The 21,981-nt window shown below is 41.1% G+C and overlaps 1 protein-coding gene across 5 annotated transcripts in view; it reads left to right on the top strand.

The window, feature by feature from the left end:
• SHROOM3 (shroom family member 3) overlaps positions 1-21,981 on the top strand; it is a 203,375-nt gene that overhangs the window by 126,413 nt on the left and 54,981 nt on the right. For 3 of the 5 annotated variants that reach the window (XM_033214359.1, XM_033214360.1, XM_033214358.1), the window contains exon 2: positions 1,726-1,857. Coding sequence is in view for 1 of the 5 variants with exons in the window: in XM_033214357.1 (XP_033070248.1) it covers positions 8,095-8,174 (80 nt within the window). In the remaining 4 variants the exon portion in view is untranslated. Of the gene's footprint in view, positions 1-1,725; positions 1,858-7,765; positions 8,175-21,673; positions 21,884-21,981 lie in introns of those variants that run through there. The other 2 variants (XM_033214357.1, XM_033214361.1) reach the window with 2 other exon arrangements.

Genomic DNA, 21,981 nt, shown 5'->3' with positions numbered 1-21,981 from the left:
AAAAATGAGGACGTTATTAAATACTACAAAGGTTTTATGAAAGCTCAGGCCTGGTCTTCATTGTTTTCCCCAGCAAACAAAGTTAGGGTCTAAAGGGGTCCTGGAAAGGAAAAGTCCCTCTCCTGGTTATACCAGTGGGTGGTCTTGGAGGGTGCTGTTTACACTCATATAATCTTTACTGTCAGGTATTGGATGGTAAGGTATCTTTCAATCTACTTTCTAGTCACTGATTGTTCCTATGCACGCATTATATAGATGACAGAACAGGCGCAGAGAAGACAAAGTCACAGAGCTGCTCAGTGGGTAGAGCCAGGACTCAGACTCCAGAGCCATGCTCCTAACTGTGGTACACTGCCTCTTGATTTCACTTTACAATGGATGACGAGCATGAGACTCAGAATTTACTTGACCAATGTATTCAGTTCATTATTGACTTAACCTCAACCAGTTTTCAAACTTAAAGTCTAGCACTGTATATCGAATATATCCAAAGCCAAGAATCCTAAATTCGGTGAGAAAAGTAGTGTACAGAAGGAGGTGGTGGTGCTTAGATATAACGAAGGTAAACATGAAAACTTGAGCTTAGAAATGGAACCTCCCTGTTGGCCTCCTGGCCATCTCCCCCATGCTGTAGAATAAAAAGAAATCCTTTCATTTGCCTTAGGATTTAGGAAAGAAAGCTCTTTCACTTCCGTTCTGTGTTCCAGGAAATAGAAGGCCAGATGGACGGGGCTTATTCTTAACAGCTGTTCAGTAATCCCATCCCCTCTCAGCCAGGGCCTATGCAGAGGAGGCACGGCCTCATTTGTACCTTCTCCAGATTCCTGTTTATGGGCCCACCAGTCGGATCTCAGAGGCTTACAAAAATCCTTGAAGACAGAAATTGAAAATAAACCACTGGTTCCCCACAAACAGAGATGATGCCAAAACTTCAAAGCCTGATGCAGGGGACAGTGTGATGAGACATCAAGAGTACAGTCAGGATGCTTAGAAATTCATGACCTGTCACTGTCCTAAGGAGAAGAAATGTGCCTGTTCCCATGGTGGAACACATTGGCCATGTAGGGCTTAAAATTTTTCTCTGACTCCCTGGGAGTATGGAGGAAGAGAGTTATGGGAATGTGTTAGGGGCTGGGGGTGGGAGGGTGGATCTAAATGGACACACAAAAGGCTTGCCTCCCAGTGCAGTGGAATCTAAACAATCTGAAATAGCTCAAGCTCAAGAGTTGGCATGTGCTTATGAGCTGCCACCCACTGAACAGAGCAAGGCCTGTTACACTTGGAGATCCCGCTCCTTAAAGTGAACTTGAGAAGCGAGGTGGCAGAGGCTTGGTTTCAAACCACCTCATTTGACAATTTGCTTCAGTGAATCTAGTTTTTTCCTTATTACCAAAACCAAATTACAGTGGAGTTTGTCTTTATAACAGTTAATATAACTTTCTGCCTTTTTGCTTAGAAAATCTGAGTTTTCTGAGATTGGGAAATACGCTTTATTGCTTCACAGGAACACAGATAAAAAAGGAAGATGCGACACTCAGTAGTGGATTCGCCTTCAAGGGGCAGCGAACTTTGTTAGGTGCAGGCTTAGAACCCTGCACTTAGCTGTGCTGCTTTGCTCTGGCTCCAGGGTTCATTTTCATGTACTGTTTTGGTTTTTAAGATTCATTTGTGCTCTTGTCCATGAACACCATCATGCTCAGCTTCTTATTTTCCTATTTTTGACAGAGATGTGTGTGCAGACCCAGGCCATGCAGATGCTAGTGCCTCTAACTTCATCAGCCCAGAACACCTCTCCTCTGGTCCCCAGCACAGGAAAGCAACGTGGTCAGGAGGGGTTAAACTTCGGCTGAAGCACAGGTAAGAGGCACGGAGGTCAGTGCTGGCATTTCAGAAAAAGAACTCGGTCCGAAAAGCCACTCAGCTGCTGGGAGAGCAGCTGGGGGCAAGGATGGTCAGGATACAGGCTGTTGAGAGAGAGAGGTAAGAGGCAGAACAAGGAGGCGAGATAGAAGCTCAGAGTTTAGAAGGATACTGATCTTATTAATGGTAGTTTACGCACAAGGTTCTAAAGAACTGTAAAGTTCCTGGGAGGTCATCCCAGGGTCCCCAAAATAGTTTGATTCAAATATCACTTCAAAAATACATTTATAATTATTTTTAAAACTACAGTTTAAAACATTAAAAGTGATATGCTGATGTTTTACACTTTGGAAATGATCAGCGTGCCAACTTGTACAGCAAGACTAATTCATCTTTGAACTGATCTACATTTAAAACTTCTCAGAGGAGGCCGGGCGCGGTGGCTCAAGCCTGTAATCCCAGCATTTTGGGAGGCCGAGACGGGCGGATCACGAGGTCAGGAGATCGAGACCATCCTGGCTAATACGGTGAAACCCCGTCTCTACTAAAAAAATACAAAAAACTAGCCGGGCGAGGTGGCGGGCGCCTGTAGTCCCAGCTACTCCGAGGCTGAGGCAGGAGAATGGCGTGAACCCGGGAGGCGGAGCTTGCAGTGAGCTGAGATCTGGCCACTGCACTCCAGCCTGGGCGGCAGAGCGAGACTCCGTCTCGTCCTGGCTTCACATGGGTTATCTGATTAAATTCTCACACCAGCCCTGTGAGGTCTGCACTTATAGAATAGCATTCAGCTAGGAGGCAGTGGATTCAAATGCAGCCACTACACTATTGCCTCAGCATCAGCACAACAGTGCCTACTTCATAGGATAACTATAGGATTCAACAAGATATGGTATTCAAAGCACTCAGCACAAAGCTCACTCAGAGAGAACAAAAAATAGATGTTAGGTGGTGGTATAATGCTGTGTGGATATAATTATCCTCATCATTCTCATCATTATCACAGAAGTCTGTGTGATATCATGAAAGGCAGTATAATATGGGGAGTAAGATGGGGCTTGTGCAGTGTCAGACTACCTAAAATTCAAGCCTAGATTCTGCCACTTACCATAAACCCTCAGGTATGTTATAGAAGCTCTCTCTACTTCCAACTGTAAAATAAGTTTAATAACTGATCTGCTTCCTAGGGATGCTGAAAGGACTGAAAGAGCCGATACATGTCAAGCACTAGGGCTGTGCCTACTATGTCATGAGTGCAACAAACGTTATCATAGTAACCAGTTATCCTGGTTTCAGTTTGGGAAGTTCTTTCATATAGGCATATCGACTTGCATTATACATAAGTAGGCTGGGCTCAGTGGCTCATGCCTATAAGCCCAGAGATTCAAGACCAGCCTGGGCAAAATGGCAAAACCCTGTCTCTACAAAAAATATAAAAATTAGCTGGGCATAGTAGCACACACCTGTGGTCCCAAGTACTATGGAGGCTAAGGTGGGAGATCACTTAAACCCAGGAGGTCAAGGCTACAGTGAGCCATGATTGAGTCACTGCACTCCAGCCTGAGAGACAGAGCTTCATACAAACATTATAATTTGGATTTATACAAATCCAGATTTGTATATTTAGACTATCTATGTTCAGTAATACACAAATATACATAAAAGAATTTCTTAATTTTATATAATAAAACAACACTTGTATTGGTGTGTTTAAGGTTCTTTGTTAGATTTGGAAAAAAAAAAAGATTTAAAAGAAGTTTAAACATACCGAAGGTCTAGGGAGGCCAACTGGCTGGTGTCTGAGAGTCAGGCCAAGAACAGGGTGAGATTTGCCAAGACCTCTGACTCAAGAGATTCAGCCAGCAAGGCTGCTCCCAGATACATCCTAAGAAGCAGAAACTCCAAGGTTATCACTGTTTCCTTTAGCCTCCTAGGATCTTTAAAATAGAGAATCAAAATTTTCTCTTTAACAAGGAGGTGTCCACAGGGCCTGATAGGCTAATATAATGTCAGTGCCAAGGTCCTCAAGGTCAGAAAATAGTAGTTAGGGAGTTTCTGCTCCAGCCTGGAAGGAAAATGATCAAGACCTGAACTAAATCGATGGTGATGGGACAAGAGATGAGATAGATTTAAGATAAATCTAGGGAGGCAGAATAAATAGCAGATGAGAGTAGGATAAGGGAGAGAAAAACTAAAGAGTGACTGCGGAGTTTCTGGTATGAGGCACTTGGGGATATCTGTAGGGCCATTAGGACAGGGAAGGCAGGAATCACAGAAACTGACTGGGGGTTAAGAATATCAGCAATAGAATCACATAGACCTGGGTTTGAGCTAGAAATAATTAAAATATTTTATAAAACAATCCCTGAAAGTTAAGTGGAACAAACAAATGTATACCTACTTAATATACTTAGTATTCTAACCATAAATAAATCATCTTTATAACAAGCTGGGGTTGTTTTCATCAGTGTAGTCAAAGCTGGCCGATGGTGCCATGTCTGTATGGAGAACATAAGCGACAAGCAATTTCCTTTGTAAAAAGTCATGAGCTAGATGTTACAGACATCACTCCTGCTCTTCGCTGGAATTTTTACTCTTCATACACTAAGAATTTTACATGTACATGTCATATCTCCACAAATACAGTCATGTATTGCCTAATGACAGGGATACATTCTGTGCAATGTGTTATTAGGTGATTTTATTGTTGCTGAACATACTAGAGTGTGCTTACACAAACCTAGATGGTGTGACCTACACACCTGGGCTATATGGTATAGCCTAGACTATGGTGTAGCTCTTAGACTATGAACCTGGACAGCATGTTGCTGTACTGAATTCTGTAGGCAATTGTCACACAATGGTAAGGATTTGCATGTCTAAACAGACAGAAATACAATGTAAAAGATAAAAAGGATATACCTACATAGGGCACTCACCATGAAGGGAGCCTGCAGGACTGGCAGTTGCTCTGGGTGAGTCAGCGAGTGAGTGGTGAGTGAACGTGAAGGCCGGTACTCTGCACTGCTTACTGTGCACTGAGGCTATGCCAAATTTATTCTAAATTTTTTCTTCAATAATTAATGTTAGCTTACTGTAACTTTATAAACTTTTAAAAATATTTGACTCTTTTGTATTAACACTTAGTTTGAAACACAGACATATTGCATAGCTATACAAATATTTTCTTTTTTCTCTCCTTATCCTAAAATCCTTGAACTTTTTTTTTTTTTTACTTTTAAACATTTTTGTTAAAAACTGAAACACAAACACACACCCTAGCCTAGGCCGAACAGAGCAGGATCATCAATACCACTGGCTTCTACCTTTATGTCTTGTCCCTCTGGAACATCTGCAGGGACAGTGCATGGAGCTGAACTCTCCTGGGATAACACTGCCTTATTCAGGAACACCTCCTGTAGCATCTGCCTGAGGCTATTTCACAGTTAGCTTTTTTTTTTAATAAGTTGGAATACAGACTAAAATAATGGTTGAAAGCATAATATAGTAAATATATAAGCCAGTAACACACATTTATTATAAAGTATTATATACTGTGCATGATTATATGTACTGTACTTTTAGATGACTGGCAGTGCAGTAGATTTGTTTATACCAGCATCGAAACCACGTGCGTGATGACTACAGCTTCACTAGGTGACAGGAATTTTTCAGCTCCATTATAATCCTACGGAACCACTGTCATAATGTACACTCCACTGTTGGCTGAAACGTCATTATGTGGCACATGACTGTAAATTGTAAGCCCTATGTTAGTGTACTTCCTAATTTTCCTGTCCCCTAGAAGTCTCTCTGCAATCCAACTGTTAACTGATATGGGACTAACCTAGGAAATTGGAGTCGTTCTCCTCCAGTTACACTCAGATCCTACATCCTGTTTGTTTTGCTTTTTACTTTTTGTTTTGAAATCATTATAGACTCACAGAAAAGTTGTAAAAATAGTACAGAGATTTCCTGTATACCTGTCACCCAGCTTTCTCTAATGTTAACACCCTTTATAACCATAGTGCAAATATCAAAACTAAGAAATCAGCACTGGTGTAATACTATTAGCTACAGACTTAACTTTATATAAACTATCAAGTTTACTCAGATATCACCATTCTTTCCTATTAATGCCCTGTTTCTGTTCTAGGATCCCACATTGTGTTCCCTTCGTCTCCTCTGATCTGTGACATTTCCTCAGTCTTTCCTTGGCTTTTATGACCTTGACACTTTTGAAGAGCTCTGGCCAGTTATTTTGTAGGATGCTTCCTATTTGGGTGTGTCTGATGTGTCCTCCTGGTTACATTGAGGTTATGGCTTTTGACAGTACCGCAGAAGTTATGTTGTTTTCTTCTCTCTCATATCAGGGTTACATGATGTCAATATGTTTCATTACTGGTGATGGTTAACCTCGATTACTTGGTTATGGTGAAGTTGGCCAGGTTTTTCCACTTTAAAGTTACTATTTGTCCCTTTGTAATTAATAAATAACCTTGGAAAGATAATTTTCAGTCTATGCAAATATCCTGTTTCGCCTCAAACTTTCTTTGCTGATCTTGGCATCTATCAGTGTTGCCTGTGACAACTATTACCGTAATGGTCTAAATTTGATTCTTTCTTTCTTTCATTTTTTCTACATTTATTAATTAGAATTCTTCTTAAAAAATAAAGCCTGTTTCTCTCCTCTACTTATTTATTCATTATTCATTCATGTCAGTAAGGACTCTTTCATATTTATTTTATCCTGTGGGTTATAATTCAGTATTACTGTTATTTATTTTGTTGCTCAAATGGATCTAGTTTTGGCCATTGAGAGCTCTTTTGAGCTGGCTGTGGTCTGAGTCCTGTCTGGAAATGTGGAAAAGGATGAGGTAGTGATGCCTTGTCCTTACACATAAGACAGCAGACCATGATGTGCCATCATCTTCTTAGGAGTCTTACAAATGTTGAAGTGGGAGGTTGGTGGTGGGCATTGAGCAGTTCTAATTTGTGACATGTCAGAGGCCTATACTGATTTTGGAATTGGAAAGTGCTGGGGTCACCTCATGAGCTATTTTCAAGTCCAGTGAGTAACAGGTATATATATTCATAGCTCCTTCATTTTGGAGAAAATAGCCGGAAGGATCTTCTCACTTATCTATAAGAAAAAAGAAAAGGCAGAAGCTAATTTCCCAGGTATATATAGGAGCCAGTGAAACAACCAAGTTAAACAGAGAGAGACACTTTTAGTGGTCCAGGGCTTAATAGTCTCACAGATCCAATCCCACCCTTCCTTTCCTGCTTAGATCCCTGCATTCTCTCTTATCGGTCAATAGGAATTCTTATGATCTAACTTATCTTGGCAGAAACTTCTCTGTAAATCTATCAAGCCTTGGGCTAGGGTAGCTCAATGAATCGGTAAAGGAGACAAAATGTTCTAGTTTGAAACTGAAGATTTTCCAAGCCGATGCTTTTCTCCATAAACTTCTCATTCCTTCCTCACCTTCCCCCGCAAGTCATTATAAAAATAGTCTGATGTAATAATTAAGCATTTACCCTTATATGGGGATCTCCGATCACCATGCTATGTGCTTCATAAAGTAAATCAAGATGAATGGATAACAGAAGCTCAGAATCTGACTCCTCTAATTCATTCTTAATTGAACAGCAAGGTTAGTTCTGCTGGTGCTATCCCTTGGCAGTGAGTTCTGTCCCTGTACTGCTGACCTAGTGTTTTCATGACAGTACACCTTAGGCAGATGCGGTGAGATGTTGTTATAGAACCACTGCTTCAGTCAACTCCCTAACTATGGGAGGCTTAAAGCCATTAGCGCTCTTGTAGACAGTGCATTTTTGCATGTGGAGGAGGGCATGTGTTTAGGAGAGAAGATCATTTAAGGAGACTTCCTGATTTCAGTTTGATGCATTCTATCATCAGATGATTTTCCTTGCTTCCCTCCTCCTCTTGCCCACAAAATAGAATTCCAGCATTTCTAAGCTATAGGCTATTGTCCAAGATGCCAGCTCTTCTCAGGGAGTCATTAAGGGTCATCTTCTCTTCTTCCCTCTTACAGAGCAGGAATTGAATTTTAATTGGCCAATTTACAGAGGGGACTGGCATGGAGAGTCCCTCCCACTTGCACTGAGCTGGGCAAGTTCAAGGCGGTTCAGGTCGTCCAACTGGAGGCACATGTAGTTGTTGCGAGGCTTTTACCATGCTAGGGGGAGCAGAAACAGCAGTAGCAGGGCAGAATGGCTTTTTATTCCACGCCTGAATATGACATCCAATTGGCCAGAGGGTTGCTATCTGGGATGTTTCTATTTGCCACAAGGTAAGTTCAGTACCGTGTTAGAATGCGATTCAGAATCTTTCATTGCAGGATCCTCCACTGACAAGGCTTTAACAGCTGTCTTTTTGATGTTGTGCTGTATCTGTTTATAAAGAAACATAACCAACTGCCTGTTAAGTTTAAACCAGTTTCTCTAAATTGTTACGAATATTCTCATTATTTGAATATCTCACATGATTTGGTGTACTATTAATATTTCTGTTCGGGAATTCTCATTCTCCTACGTATAAATACAGTTGCCCTATTTTTTATGATGTGTATATCTAGACTGACCTTTTATCGCATTCAAATGAACAAGTGCTTTGTGCTGTGTACTTCATAGTTTTGCTTCCTCATTTCCCTGGGGAATTTCAGAGTAATCATTGCTGTTTCTTATGGGGGTGGTTATATACCTATGTACTAGTAGCCAAGTTCTCTATTCTCATTGCCAACATTTGTATAAAGAAAGGGAAGTTTTAATTTTATTTGACCTTCACTTATTCCTTCGCTGATGCTCTTCCTTTTTTTACATAGATCTAAGTTTCTGATCTATATCATTTCTCCTTTTCTCTAAAGAATTTTTAATATTTCTTGTAAGGCAAGTCTATTGGCAACAAATTCCCTCAATTTTTGTTTACCTGAGAGACTTTACTTCTTTCATCACTTTTGAAGAATAATTTCACAGGATCCAGAATCTATGTTGGTGTTTTTTGTTTGCTTGTTTGTTTTTTTTTTTCCTTTCAATACTTTCAATCTTTTACTCCACTCTCTTCTTGCTTGCATGGTTTCTGAGGAGAAGTCAGATGGAATTCTCATCTTTGCTCCCCTATAGGTGAGATGTTTTTCCCATCTGGCTTCTTTCAGGCTTTTTGGCTTTATCTTTGGTTTTCTGTAGTTTGAAACTGACATACCTAGGTGTAGTTTTTCTGGTATTTATCTTGCTTTCTGTTCTTGGAGCTTCCTGGATCTGTGGTTTGGTGTCTGACAGTAATCTGGGGAGATTCTCAGTCATTATTGTCTCAAGAATTTCTTTTCTTCTTTTCTCTCTTTCTTTTCATTCTGGTATTTCCATTACATGTATGTTACACCTTTTGTAATTGTCTCTCAGTTCTTGGATATACTGTTCTGGAATTTTCTCAGTCTTTTTTTCTCCTTGCCTTTCAGTTTTGGAGGTTTTTTATTCAGATATCCTCAGGCACAAAGATTCTTTCCTCTGCCGTATCCAGCATGCATGTGTGGGGTGGGGGTACGGGAAAGGAAATCTCTGTAACTTTTACTCAGCTTTGATGTGAACCTAAAACTGCTCTAAAAAAATTTTTTTTAAGTTTATTTTTTTAAAAAAGAAGACAAAAGGAACCTATGTGTATATTCTAAATTTCGAAGAAAAGGTATAGTCTTCTCATTCAACTTTGAGATTATAGTCATATATGAAAGGAAGTATTGATTGAGATTGCCAATTGTACATTATTTAACTCCATCACAATTGAAGATTTAAATACTTCATTATATGTTCTCTTATAATTCAAATTCAACTTTTATCCATATATAATCTTGACTTGAAATTTTCCTCCAGAATTATGCTAAATGCCAGCGCTTGCTTCTAGAGATGCCTTTACTTAAAATAGGACATGGAAAAAAACAGGTGGATGCAATAGTCATGGTAATGTTCTAGCTCTCTAGCTGACTTGAGTATTTATTTTATTTTTATAGGCATTCATTTTATTATTACGCATGTAAAAGATAAAAAAGACAATATGAACTGCTTATATTACAAAATTTACTCATCTATATATAGATATTACAGGGCTGGTTTTTCCAGTTTTATTTGGCATTCTTTCATCTGAAAGTGAGTAAGAGAGAACGTTCTTCTGCCTTTTATTCTCCCCAAGTGTCAGCTTCTGTGTGAGTGGTGGTAGTTAAACTCTCCTCTATTATAAAATTTATTGTGGAAATATTGGTAGGTAGGAATTGAGCTGGAGCAAGTGTTAAAGTCTTTTACATTTTCAGCTGCTTTGCCTTAAAACCTTCACTATTCTTTTTATTTCGGTTCCAGTAATATTTGGAAACTTTATTACAATGAAGTTTCTTTGCCAGTATGATTTGAAAATATAGATTCTTTTGAGCATTGTTTAACATTTTTAACTAAAATTAATGCCTTCTGTCTTTTCCTTTGTTTTCTTATTGACTTTAATTTCTTACTTGTGGCCTTTTCCTTTAAATGAAGAAGAAGACAGTGAAATAGAGAAGTGAAAAATATAACACAAGGCATCAGACTTACTCCAAAAGAGAATTCAGTTTATTTGGTGTTAGAGGTCTGGGAGGGATTTGTTTTTGTTTAATGGAGTGGTGTTTAGAATAAATCACCACCAAAAGGTAAGGCTTCTGCCCCCCACACACAAATGCAAAAAACACAACCCTTTCTTCATTTGTTTTGACAAGTGCAATTTAATTTATTCTTTGGCATTGTATAAAAATTAGCTTAATTTTGAAATATATTGGTTGGTATTTGGACTCCTTTAAACTCTCAAAGGGCAATCTTTTATGGATTTCTCATTAAGGAGGAAGGTTTCCTGCTTAGGGGTAGCCTTCTCCTGGCACTCAGCCTCACCATCTGCTGGATAGAGGGGAGAAGCTCTACACCTTTTCCTGCACCCTGCTGAGCTGCTCCTCATTTGTCTGCCAGCAGGAGTCTTCTGGGAAAGCTCCCAGACATCTTCTCCCTAAAAAGCAATAGTAATTCAGGGGCACACACAATATTTCTAGCCCTCTGCAGCTATCTGAGCCTCCCTGAGATCCATGACAGTCTTGGGGGTGTTTGCATGTGCCCATCTGTGGAAAATAACACACCACCATGGAAGTGATTTCTCCTAAGTTTTAGCAACATATACTATGGCACAGAGAAAGAGTATGGAAGAAAATTCTAAAATCATAATCTCTGATATCTGGAGAAATTGGTAGAAACCATCCTTCCTTCCTCCAACAAATAAAATGCCCAGTTCCAAATGAGAGTTGAGAAACAAATTATTTATTGGTAATTAGAAGTTGTGCTATCCTATTTATGCTGTGCTATTCTTTTGTAATTGAGTTTGTAAGTTAATAAAAGACAAAGATGAATGCTATTACACATCATAGATATTACAATGTTTGCATCAAATTCTGCTTGATTTTTATGCAGATGTTGACATGTAGGAAGGACAGTTGAATATTCTGATTCTCTGTGTGTGTCATTGCTGACGAAGGGGATATAAAGAGGGGAATATTGGGAAAAAGAACATTTCAACTTATTATCCCCCGGCAATTGAATGAAAAACACCCACCCCCACTGCTAGCCCCTCTCTTTTATAGTAGTGTTTTCATGCAGTAATCAATAAAATTTCATCTTTAAAAACTGTTTCAGAATGGAAGATGGGGAGGAGATAACTGTTAGTGAAGGGGATATTGGGACAGACATGGTGGCATGGGGTCAAGTAGGATACAAGAAAAGGGGCTGTATCTTTTATGGCAGTTTTGGCGTTACGGCGTTATGTCTGCATATTAGCAGACTTCACACTTACTGGTGATTCAGCTGTCAAAGCCAAAAGTCCCCAGGACATATTATCGGGATGTGACATTTAAAAAAATCTTTTATTTCCAGAAGGGACTGTGTGTTGCTATGAGATGATATTACCTAATGCATGCCTTTCTACCTACTGAACCACTTTTTAAAGACACAGATATTAATAAGGCAATTATGAAAAGCCTTGGAAAAGTGTTTTTTAGGGTTTTTTTTTTTTTTTTTTGTGAATCCAAAAGGTCTGAGGGATAGCCTTGAGGAGCCTGGAAGTAGTTCTAGAAACAAGGAGTTGGCTGGGTGTGGTGGCTCAGGCCTGTAATCCCAGCACTTTAGGAGGCCAAGGCAGGTGGATCACGAGGTCAGGAGTTCGAGACCAGCCTGACCGACATGGTGAAACCCTGTCTGTGCTAAAAATACAAAAATTAGCCGGGCATGGTGGCAGGTGCCTGTAATCCCAGCTACTCAGGAGGCTGAGCCAGGAGAATCACTTGAACCTGGGAGGGAGAGGTTACAGTGAGCCAAGATCGTACCATTGCACTCCAGCCTGGGCGACAGAGCAAGACTGTCTCAAAAAGAAATGAAAAGAAAAGAAAAGAAACAAGGGGTTAGGGATGCTGTGGAGGGCTAAAGGATTTCTCAAAAATAATGTCTTTGCTAATGGAGTGTTGAAGGACAATGGCCACCTTTTTTCGTGTTTTGAAAGATTCTTGTTTGTTTCAACTCTTAAAACTTCGTGAGACCTTTTCTATCTCCTGTGAACATGTTATAAACATCTCAACACCATCCGGATCTATGAGTGAAACAATGTTATGAGTGCAGCTCAGTGTTGTTTGACCTGGTCCCAGTTTTCTATTCCTGTATGTTTTTATCAGTAGCATTTGGGGCCTGTCATTTTCCTATAAACAGGAAATGCCTAAAAAGGGATGTTGTTCAAATAGGCATCATCGGTGATTCTATACCAAAGAAGATAGAATCTCTCTCTGAATTCTTTCTTTTTCTTTTCTTTTTTTTTTTTTTTTTTTTTTTTTTTCAGGCGGAGTCTCGCTCTGTCGCCCGGACTGGAGTGCAGTGGCCGGATCTCAGCTCACTGCAAGCTCCGCCTCCCGGGTTTACGCCATTCTCCTGCCTCAGCCTCCCAAGTAGTTGGGACTACAGGCGCCCGCCACCTCGCCCGGCTAGTTTTTGTATTTTTTTTTTTTTAGTAGAGACGGGGTTTCACTGTGTTAGCCAGGATGGTCTCGATCTCCTGACCTCGTGATCCGCCCGTCTCGGCCTCCCAAAGTGCTGGGATTACAGGCTTGAGCCACCGCGCCCGGCCTCTTTTTTTTTTTTTTTTTTTTTTGAGACAGAGTCTTGCTCTGTTGCCCAGGCTGGAGCGCAGTGGCGCAATCTTGGCTCACTGCAACCTCGCCTCCCAGGGTCAAGTGATTCTCCTGCCTCAGCCTCCTGAGTAGCTGGGATTACAGGCATGCGCCACCACACCCGGCAATTTTTGTCTTTTTACTAGAGATGGGGTTTCACCACGTTGGTTAGGCTGGTCTTGAACTCCTGACCTCATGATCCGCCCACCTTGGCCTCCCAAAGTGCTGAGATTACAGGCCTGAGCCACCACGCCCAGCCTCCCCCTGAATTATTTCTATGGTGACCTTTAATTGTTTATACTGAGTTTATTTCCTTTTTAAAATGTGAAAGGGGTCAATTTAGCAGTAATTATCAAAATTGCAAGTGCATTTACCCTTTGAGCCAGCAATTCTACTTTTAAGAATTTCTGCAGACATTTCAACATACATGGAAAACATTATATGGACATGATCATTCATTGCAGCATTATTTGTAATAGCAAAACACTAGACATGAAAAAGTGTCTACAAAAGGGGTCTGGTTAAACAAATATGATATACGCATATAGTGGAGTACTAGGTAGCTGAAAGGAAATAAAGGTATGAGGAAGCTCTGTAAATACTGATAGAGAATGATCTTCAATATGTTTGGGGGCTTTTATTTGAGAAGGGGGTCTCAGTTTTGCCCAGGCTGATCACAAACTCCTGGGCTCAAGCAATTCTACCACCTCAGACTTTCAAACAGCTGGGACTACAGGCATGAGCTACCATGCCCAGCTGAATATGTATTGTTGAATACAAAAAGCAAGGGATAGAACACACCATGAAGTTTCTTTTGGGAAAGGAGTGAAATGAGATTATATGTTCATGTTTGCCTGTATTTGGATAACAGAACACTGGAAAGATACTTAAGAAATTAACTACAGTGGTTAGCTTGTGGGGGCGAGAGAAATGAGTATGGTGGAGGAGGAATACCAGAAGTAAATATGGGGAAAATATGAAGACTTTATGAATTTTATAAATTTCGATGATGCATACATGGTTATTTATATTAATCCAGATACATTAATATATGTTTAAAATGTTTCATAAGCTAGGCATAGTGGTACATGCTATAGTCCTAGCTACTCAGGAGGCTGAGGTGGGAGGATTGTTTGAGCCCAGGAGTTCAAGGCTGCAGTAAGCTATGATCATGCCACTGCACTCCAGCTTGGGTGACAGATTGAGACCCTGTCTCAAAAAAAAGATTTCATAATTTTAAAAATAGATGAGGAAAAATGGGGAAAAACAGCAGTGGCATGTAAAAAGAATCTTTAAAAACAATGCTTTACTATTCACAATAGCAAAGACATGGAATCATCCTAAAGGGCCATCAATGGCGATTGGATAAAGAAAATATGCTACCTATACACCATGGAATAGTATACAGCCATAAAAAAGAATGAGCTCATGTCTTTTGCAGGAACATGAATGGAGCTGGAGGCTATTATCCTTAGCAAACTAACGCAGGAACAGAAAACCAAATTCTGCATGTTCTCATAAGTGGGAGCTAAATGATGAGAAAACATGGACATATAGAAGGGAACAATAAACACTGGGTCCTACTTGAGGGAGGGACTGGGAGAAGGGAGAGGATCAGAAAAAATAACTATTGGGTACTAGGCTTAGTACCTGGGTGATGAAATAATCTATACAACACCCCCCAGCCTATGACACAAGCTTACCTATATAACAAACCTGCACATGTACCCCTGAACCTAAAATAAAAAAAAAAAAAACCAGTGCTGTATCCCCAGCTAAGCACAGTGTGCAATAAGAATATGATCTACAATTCAAATATTTGAAATTTTAACTTAATAGACCTAATTTGCAGAATATATTGAGGTATTTTGTTTCTTTTTGGGGGGGTATGGGGGCGTTCGATTAGAACTTTGTTATGATGGACTTTGTCTCATAGTATTGTGCACTAAACAATAATGGATGGAAAGGTTGATGGGTTAGTAAGGGGTTTAAGAAATATGGTAACTTTTAGGCCGGGCGCGGTGGCTCAAGCCTGTAATCCCAGCACTTTGGGAGGCCGAGACGGGCGGATCACGAGGTCAGGAGATCGAGACCGTCCTGGCTAACACGGTGAAACCCCGTCTCTACTAAAAATACAAAAACTAGCCGGGTGAGGTGGCGGGCGCCTGTAGTCCCAGCTACTCGGGAGGCTGAGGCAGGAGAATGGCGTAAACCTGGGAGGCGGAGCTTGCAGTGAGCTAAGATCTGGCCACTGCACTCCAGTCCGGGCGACAGAGCGAGACTCCGCCTCAAAAAAAAAAAAAAAAGAGAAATATGGTAACTTTTTTTTTGTGGTACTGGTAGTCTGAGTATATTTTGTATTCTTATACACTTGACTCAGGTCCAGTGGGTAACTGGCAGAGTTTTATAACACTGCACCCAGAAGAGCCTATGCAACATCTGTCATAACAGTTCGTTAAAGAACAGCATCAACCAGTTCTTAGAATTTTTTATTTTCCAACTTATAGTTGTCACTTTCTCCATTTATGCAAAGCATAATGGCATACCAATCTTTCAAGGTCATCTGAAGTCCCACTGTACTACTAAGCCTTCTGGCTGACTTCAGACCCCATTCACGTGAGCTTTTGGTGCTTGTATCCAAAATGCCTCTACAGCCTCGGTGACCCAATATGTTCTGAATTTTATACCATCTGCTCTTCACTCACAAGGCTCTGGCTATACTCTGTTGTATTCTTTAAAAACCCAAACTCATTCTTCCGCTCAAGGATTTTGCATTCATTTTTCCTTTGGAGCTATATATTCTTCTCCCAGCTCTTTGCATGGTTAATTATTTCTTATCATTTAGGTCTTGGTTTGAATGTCACTCGCTCATAGAGGCTGTCTCTGACTTAAACGGGGACTTTCCATCACACTCTCACATTACCCAGTTTTATTTCCTTCAGAACCTAACTTATAACTATATGAGAGTATCTTGTTTTATTTGCTTACTTGCTTACTCCCTGTCTCGCTCCTCTGCCTCTCCTACCTCATTGCATAGTGCTCCTTACTTGCAAATTAAAAGCACAGGCTCTGGGCCGGGCGCGGTGGCTCATGCCTGTAATCCTGGCAGTTTGGGAGGCCAAGGCGGGTGGATCACGAGGTCAGGAGATCGAGACCATCCTGGCTAACACGGTGAAACCCCATCTCTACTAAAAAAAACTACAAAAAAATAGCCAGGCATGGTGGCAGGCGCCTGTAGTCCCAGCTACTCAGGAGGCTGAGGCAGGAGAATAGTGTGAACCCGGGAGGCGGAGCTTGCAGTGAGCCAAGATCTCACCACTGCACTCCAGTCTGGGCATCAGAGCGAGACTCCATCTCAAAAAAAAAAAAAACAAAAACAAACAAACAAAAAAGCACAGGCTCTGGAGACAGATGCCTGTATTTGGTAGCTGTGCTGCTCACTACATTTGTGATAGTGAACATGTTGTTTATTCTGTATTTACCTCACTTTCCTCATTAATAGCCCTGTATCATAAAGATAATATAAAGGCTAAGTGAGAAAATACTTGTCAAGTGCCTAGAATGGTGGTAGGCACTCAGTAGGCACTCAAATAGTTTTTGAGTGAATGAATGATGCTCTAACTTTGTTTAACACTTTTTCTTGCATCTGAGCCTCCTCAACAAAATTATAAACTCTTAGGCCATCCATGACCTTGCAGAGCTCCAACTATAATTTAACAAGGTCGAAGGCACATAGGTGATGAGTGAATGCTGCTTAAAATACTGAATTACTGTAGATTGCTCAGAAACTTGTTTTGCATTCCCGAATCTCTCTGTGTTAGGGCAAAATCATCTAAGAAGGACATCATGTCACTTGCGAATTCCAGTTTCATCAGCCTACCCATCCCACGCGGTGAAGCTTCCTTGTTTGTGGTTAGGAATGCAACAAAAGGGCTTTGTTTGAATTACACCCACACACAAAACTTAGTTTGCTAAATTTTAAAATTAAACCATCTTCTGACTTACTGATATGCTCATGATGTGATGTACTTTAGGAAAATATTTCTTTATGTTCTTAAAGATCAAAGTGATCCCAAAATGTAAAATTAGCATGCCATGCTCTTTGGGAATGCTTATTAAATGTTTCCCGTCATTGAAAAAGTCAGTAAATAGCTCTTTAACTTTTTTTAAAAAACTCTCAAGCTACAGTGAATTATATTTTCAAAATGAGAGACTATTTTAAAAATACTTTGCTTTTCAATAGCTAATACATGCATATAGTATAAAATTTGAAAAGTTACAAAATGAAATACAGTGAAAATAAGTTTTCCTTCCCAGAGGCAGTCATTGTATCTAGTTTCTTAAGTGTCCTTCCGAAAATACTCTTTACATTAATATGTAATTAACATGTGATTGTTTTCCCCCACATACTGTAGCAGACTGTACATGTAATTCTGCATTTTACTAGTGTAGCTTAATATATTTGGAGATATTTCCATGTCAGTATGTATAGAGATACTTCATCCTTTTTAATAGCCATTATATGAATGTACCACACTGAGTTAACTAGCGTGCTGCTAATGGGCATTTAGGTTGTCTTCCAATCTTTTGATGGATATGTTGTTTTAAAAATCATTTGCTAGATGTCGCCAAGTTGGCCTTCATTCAGGTTGTGCTGATATACACTGGTGGGCTATTTTTGGTCATCCTTTTCAATCCTTCCCTTATTTCATCACTTAACTCCTATCTGTACATTATGGAAGAATCTTATAAAACAAAGATTTATCTCAGAAGCCTTCTCCCAACATATGTTCTGCATTTAAAAGAAAAGTAGGGTTTTTTTTTTCATGTCTTTGTTTTTTTCAGAGCCTTTTGATTTACTTTCTCCCTGCCCAAATCATCTTGTACTTAATCTATTAGCACTGTGATGAAACCTGATACTCTACCCAGGGCAAATAAATAGTTACCTCTCCAACCTCCTCCAAAGAAAAAGCTCCGAAGTTGAGTTTGCTGTCTTCGTGTTGCAAGTATTGGGCCTACTTTCTAAAGCACTTATTTTATCTGTACTGTAGGAATTACTTCATTTGGTCTTTCCCACAGAATATAAGCTCCTTAAGGGCAGAGACAGTATCTTGGTCATTATTTCTTTAAAATGTCTGTTTAAAATTTGTTTAATTTTTAATTTTCTTAAATGGACATTTAATTGTACATATTTATGGGGTACATAACGATGTTTTAATACAAATAATGTATAGTGATAAGGATAATTAAATATTTTTAAATATGTTTCAACTCTTCTAGTCCTTATGTACCATGTCCCTGGAGCCTGACCCCGTGTGTCACCTCCCTCTCTTCTCCCTCTTCCAGGTTAGGCTTCATCATGAAAACAGGACATTGGGTGCGAGGTCCCCTCAACTTTTCGTGCTACCTACTTGCTTTCACATTTGCCAGCATCTGCCTTTCTTTTATCTCAACAGCACTGGCTTTCCTCCTCCGTAAGCTCATACCCTTCACCGGAGCGTTTGAATCCCATCCCTTCCTGCCTACTCCTCAGTCTTTAAAGAGTCCTCCTCTTGTGTCCTGTGTCGTCAGATGGGCCTGTGCACGCTCTCTGCCTTATAGGCACTTGCTTAAACTTCTCATTTAAAACAAAAACAGCAGGAACAAAACCTTTTCACTCCCTGGATCCCTCCAGTCTTGTAGCTACCACCCTCTTCTCCCCTTTAGAAACAGGTTTTTGAAGGAATCATCTGCCCATACTGCCTCTGTCTTATCCCTTGTTCACCTTTAGCCCCATCCTAAATCATGCCATTGCAAGGACTTACTAGTTGCCAAGTCCAGTGGCCATGCATCTACCCTCATCACACTAACTTCTTTACAGCATTGCAGTGGTTGACAGTTTCCTCCTCCTCCTCACTCTCCCCACTAGAAATCTGTGAGACTCCCATACTTAACTTGTTTTCTTCCCTCTTCTGTGGAAGCTCTTCTTGGGCTTTTTCCCAGGCTCCCTCTCCCCTAAATTTTGACTGTTCTCGGAGACTCATCCTTAAACCATTTCCTTTGTCTCCCTGTTCATTCTCCCCAAGTCACTTATTTTCTCTCAAAGGCCCTGTGTTTTGTGACTCGTAAATTTCTATATGCAGCCAAGCCCTCAGTCCTCTAGTCCCTCTCCTTGCCACACCTCTCCACTGAAAGTTCCACAGGCACTCATTCGCATGCCCCAGAATCAGCCATCTGCATCCTGTTCATTTCCTCTTCTCTCTCTCCACTCCCATCCCCTCCATCTAAAATAAAATAAAATAAATAAAATAAAATAAAATAAACCATCTCTCTGGAGGCTGGAGTGCGGTGGTACACAGTCATTGCTCACTACAGCCTCGAACTCCTGGGTTCAAGTGATTCTCCTACTTCAGCCTCTGAGTAGTGGGGACTACAGGTGGATGTTACACACCCAGCTAATTAAAAAAAAAAAAATTGAGCCCCCTGCCTCAGCTTCCCAAGTAATTCGGCTTATAGGCATAAGCAAACTAGAGGGTCTATCTGGAACCCCTGAAGTTATCAGTAAACATTGTCTCACACCTCATCTCCTTGACAGGAAAGGGCATCTTTTTTCCTGTGGAGCCTATGGAATTTATCAGTTTCTATTTCTCTTGGGTGGGAAAATCTTCTTGGCATCTAGCTAGGCATGGACAGATACTGTTAGGTGATGAAGCCACTGAAGAGCCATCCTTAGCGTCACATGGTGCTGGTCTGAGGTCACCGTCCATTGGTGTCCATTGGCTTCTCAAGGCCAATACCTAGTCCCAGGGCTAATTTCTACTACTGAGAGTGATTCTGCCAAAACTCTCTTCACTAAGTAGTGGGAATCAGCAGTAGGAAGATGACAGTTTGTTCTTTCTCATCTTTCTCCTAATGTATTTTGGGCCCACTGGGGTCTAAAGTGATACATACATGAAATGCCTCTAGGTATCTCATGCAAAAGAGACTTTATTTTTTCATCGAGGCTGGGCTTTTGCTATGTGATTAAGCAGTGGCATTTGTTGAGTAACTGGGTTTAAACCCTTACTCCCAGACTTACTGTGTGATTTGGGCCAGCCCCTGACGGGTTTAGAGCACTAGGAAGGATTTCTAATCATTGGATGGAACAAGGTGATAAACCAGGAATCTAAGTCAGTGAAGCAGCCTACCTTCAAGGAACTGGTTGAAGATGCAGCATCCTAGTTTCTGGGGACTTTGGTGTCCAAAATTAGAGAAGGACTAGCAGCAAGAATGCTGAACTGCTAAGATGCTGAGCCATGAACCCTCAGGTTCCCTGCCTACCTGCGCTGAGAAAAAGGTTGATTCAGCCGGGCACAGTTGCTCAATTCCAGCATACCTTGGGAAGCCAAAGTGGGCAGATCACAAGGTCAGGAGTTCAAGACCAGCCTGGCCAATATGGTGAAACCCCATCTCTACTAAAAATACAAAAAATTAGCTGGGCTTGGTGGCACATGCCTGTAATCCCAGCTACTCGGGAGGCTGAGGCAGCAGAACTTGAACCCGGGAGGCAGAGGTTGCAGTGAGCCGAGATCGTGCCACTGCACTCCAGCCTGGGCAACAGAGCAAGACTCCATCTCAAAAAAAAAAAAAAAAGGTTGATTCAACTGTAGAAGGCCAAGGTGGGGGGATCAGTTGAGACCAGGAGTTTGAGACCAGCCTGGCCGACATTGTGAAACCCTGTCTCCACCAAAAAAATACAAAAGAAAAAAAATTAGCCAATCATGGTGGTGTGTGCCTGTAGTCCCAGCCTCCCACTCAGGAGGCTGAGGTAGGAGAATCGCTTGAACCTGGGACGCAGAGGTTGCAGTGAGCCGAGATTGCGCCACTGCACTCCAGCCTGGGCAGCAGTGCTGAACTTCAAGGTTTAGTGATTACATGGGACCTGTTAATGAAGATTAGAAAGGTATGGTGATATAGTTTGGCTGTGTCTCCACTCAAATCTCTACAAAAAAAAAAAAAAAAAAAGCAAAAAAAAAATTAGCCACTCATGGTGGCATGTGCCTGTAGTTCCAGCCTCCCACTCAGGAGGCTGAGGTAGGAGAATCACTTGAACCCGGGAGGTGGAGGTTGCAGTGAGCCAAGATTGCACCACTGCACTCCAGCCTGGGCAGCAGTGCTAAACTTCAAGGTTTAGTGATTACATGGGACCTGTTAATGAGGATTAAAGAGGTATGGTGACATGGTTTGGCTGTGTGCCCACCAAAATCTCATCTTTAATTCCTACGTGTTGTGGGAGGGTGCTGGTGGGAGGTAATTGAATCATGGAGGCAAGTCTTTCCCATGCTGTTCTTATGATAGTGAATAAGTCTTATGAGATCTAGGCTTTAAAAAGAGGAGTTCCCCTGCACAAGCTCTCTCTCTTTACCTGCTTCCATCTATGTAAGATGTGACTTGCTGCTTCTTGCCTTCTGCCATGATTGTGAGGCCTCTCCCCAGCCATGTGGAAGTGTAAGTCCATTAAGCCTTTCTTTTGTAAATTGCTCAGTCTCAGGTATGTCTTTATCAGCAGCATGAGAATGAACTAATACATAGGGGGACAAGGAGGCAAACAAATTATCATATATTGGCTTCTTCTGCTGTTGATGTCTTGATTTTGCATCTACTTCATCTCTGTAGCCCAAGCTGTGCACCTGCTCCCTTTTGTTCCTTTATAGTTTCCAGGTGGGCAAGGTCTGTTTCTTTTTGGCCTATGTTTACCCCTGTGATTTCAGGTCACAGCCACTGCTCTGATGGCTCCCTTCCTCACCACCATGGCCAGGGTCTGACAGGCTGTGACCATGGTAAGTCTCAGGCCAGACTCTGCTATAATTATTGACTCAATACCTCTCTGGGGAGCTCGGGGCTGGGTGCCTCATCAGCACCAGCAGTTCCTGCCCAT

Source organism: Trachypithecus francoisi, unplaced genomic scaffold, assembly GCF_009764315.1.
Source record: "Trachypithecus francoisi isolate TF-2019V2 unplaced genomic scaffold, Tfra_2.0 Lachesis_group1, whole genome shotgun sequence".
NCBI lineage: Eukaryota > Metazoa > Chordata > Mammalia > Primates > Cercopithecidae > Trachypithecus > Trachypithecus francoisi.
This window is presented reverse-complemented; position numbering and strand designations above follow the sequence as displayed.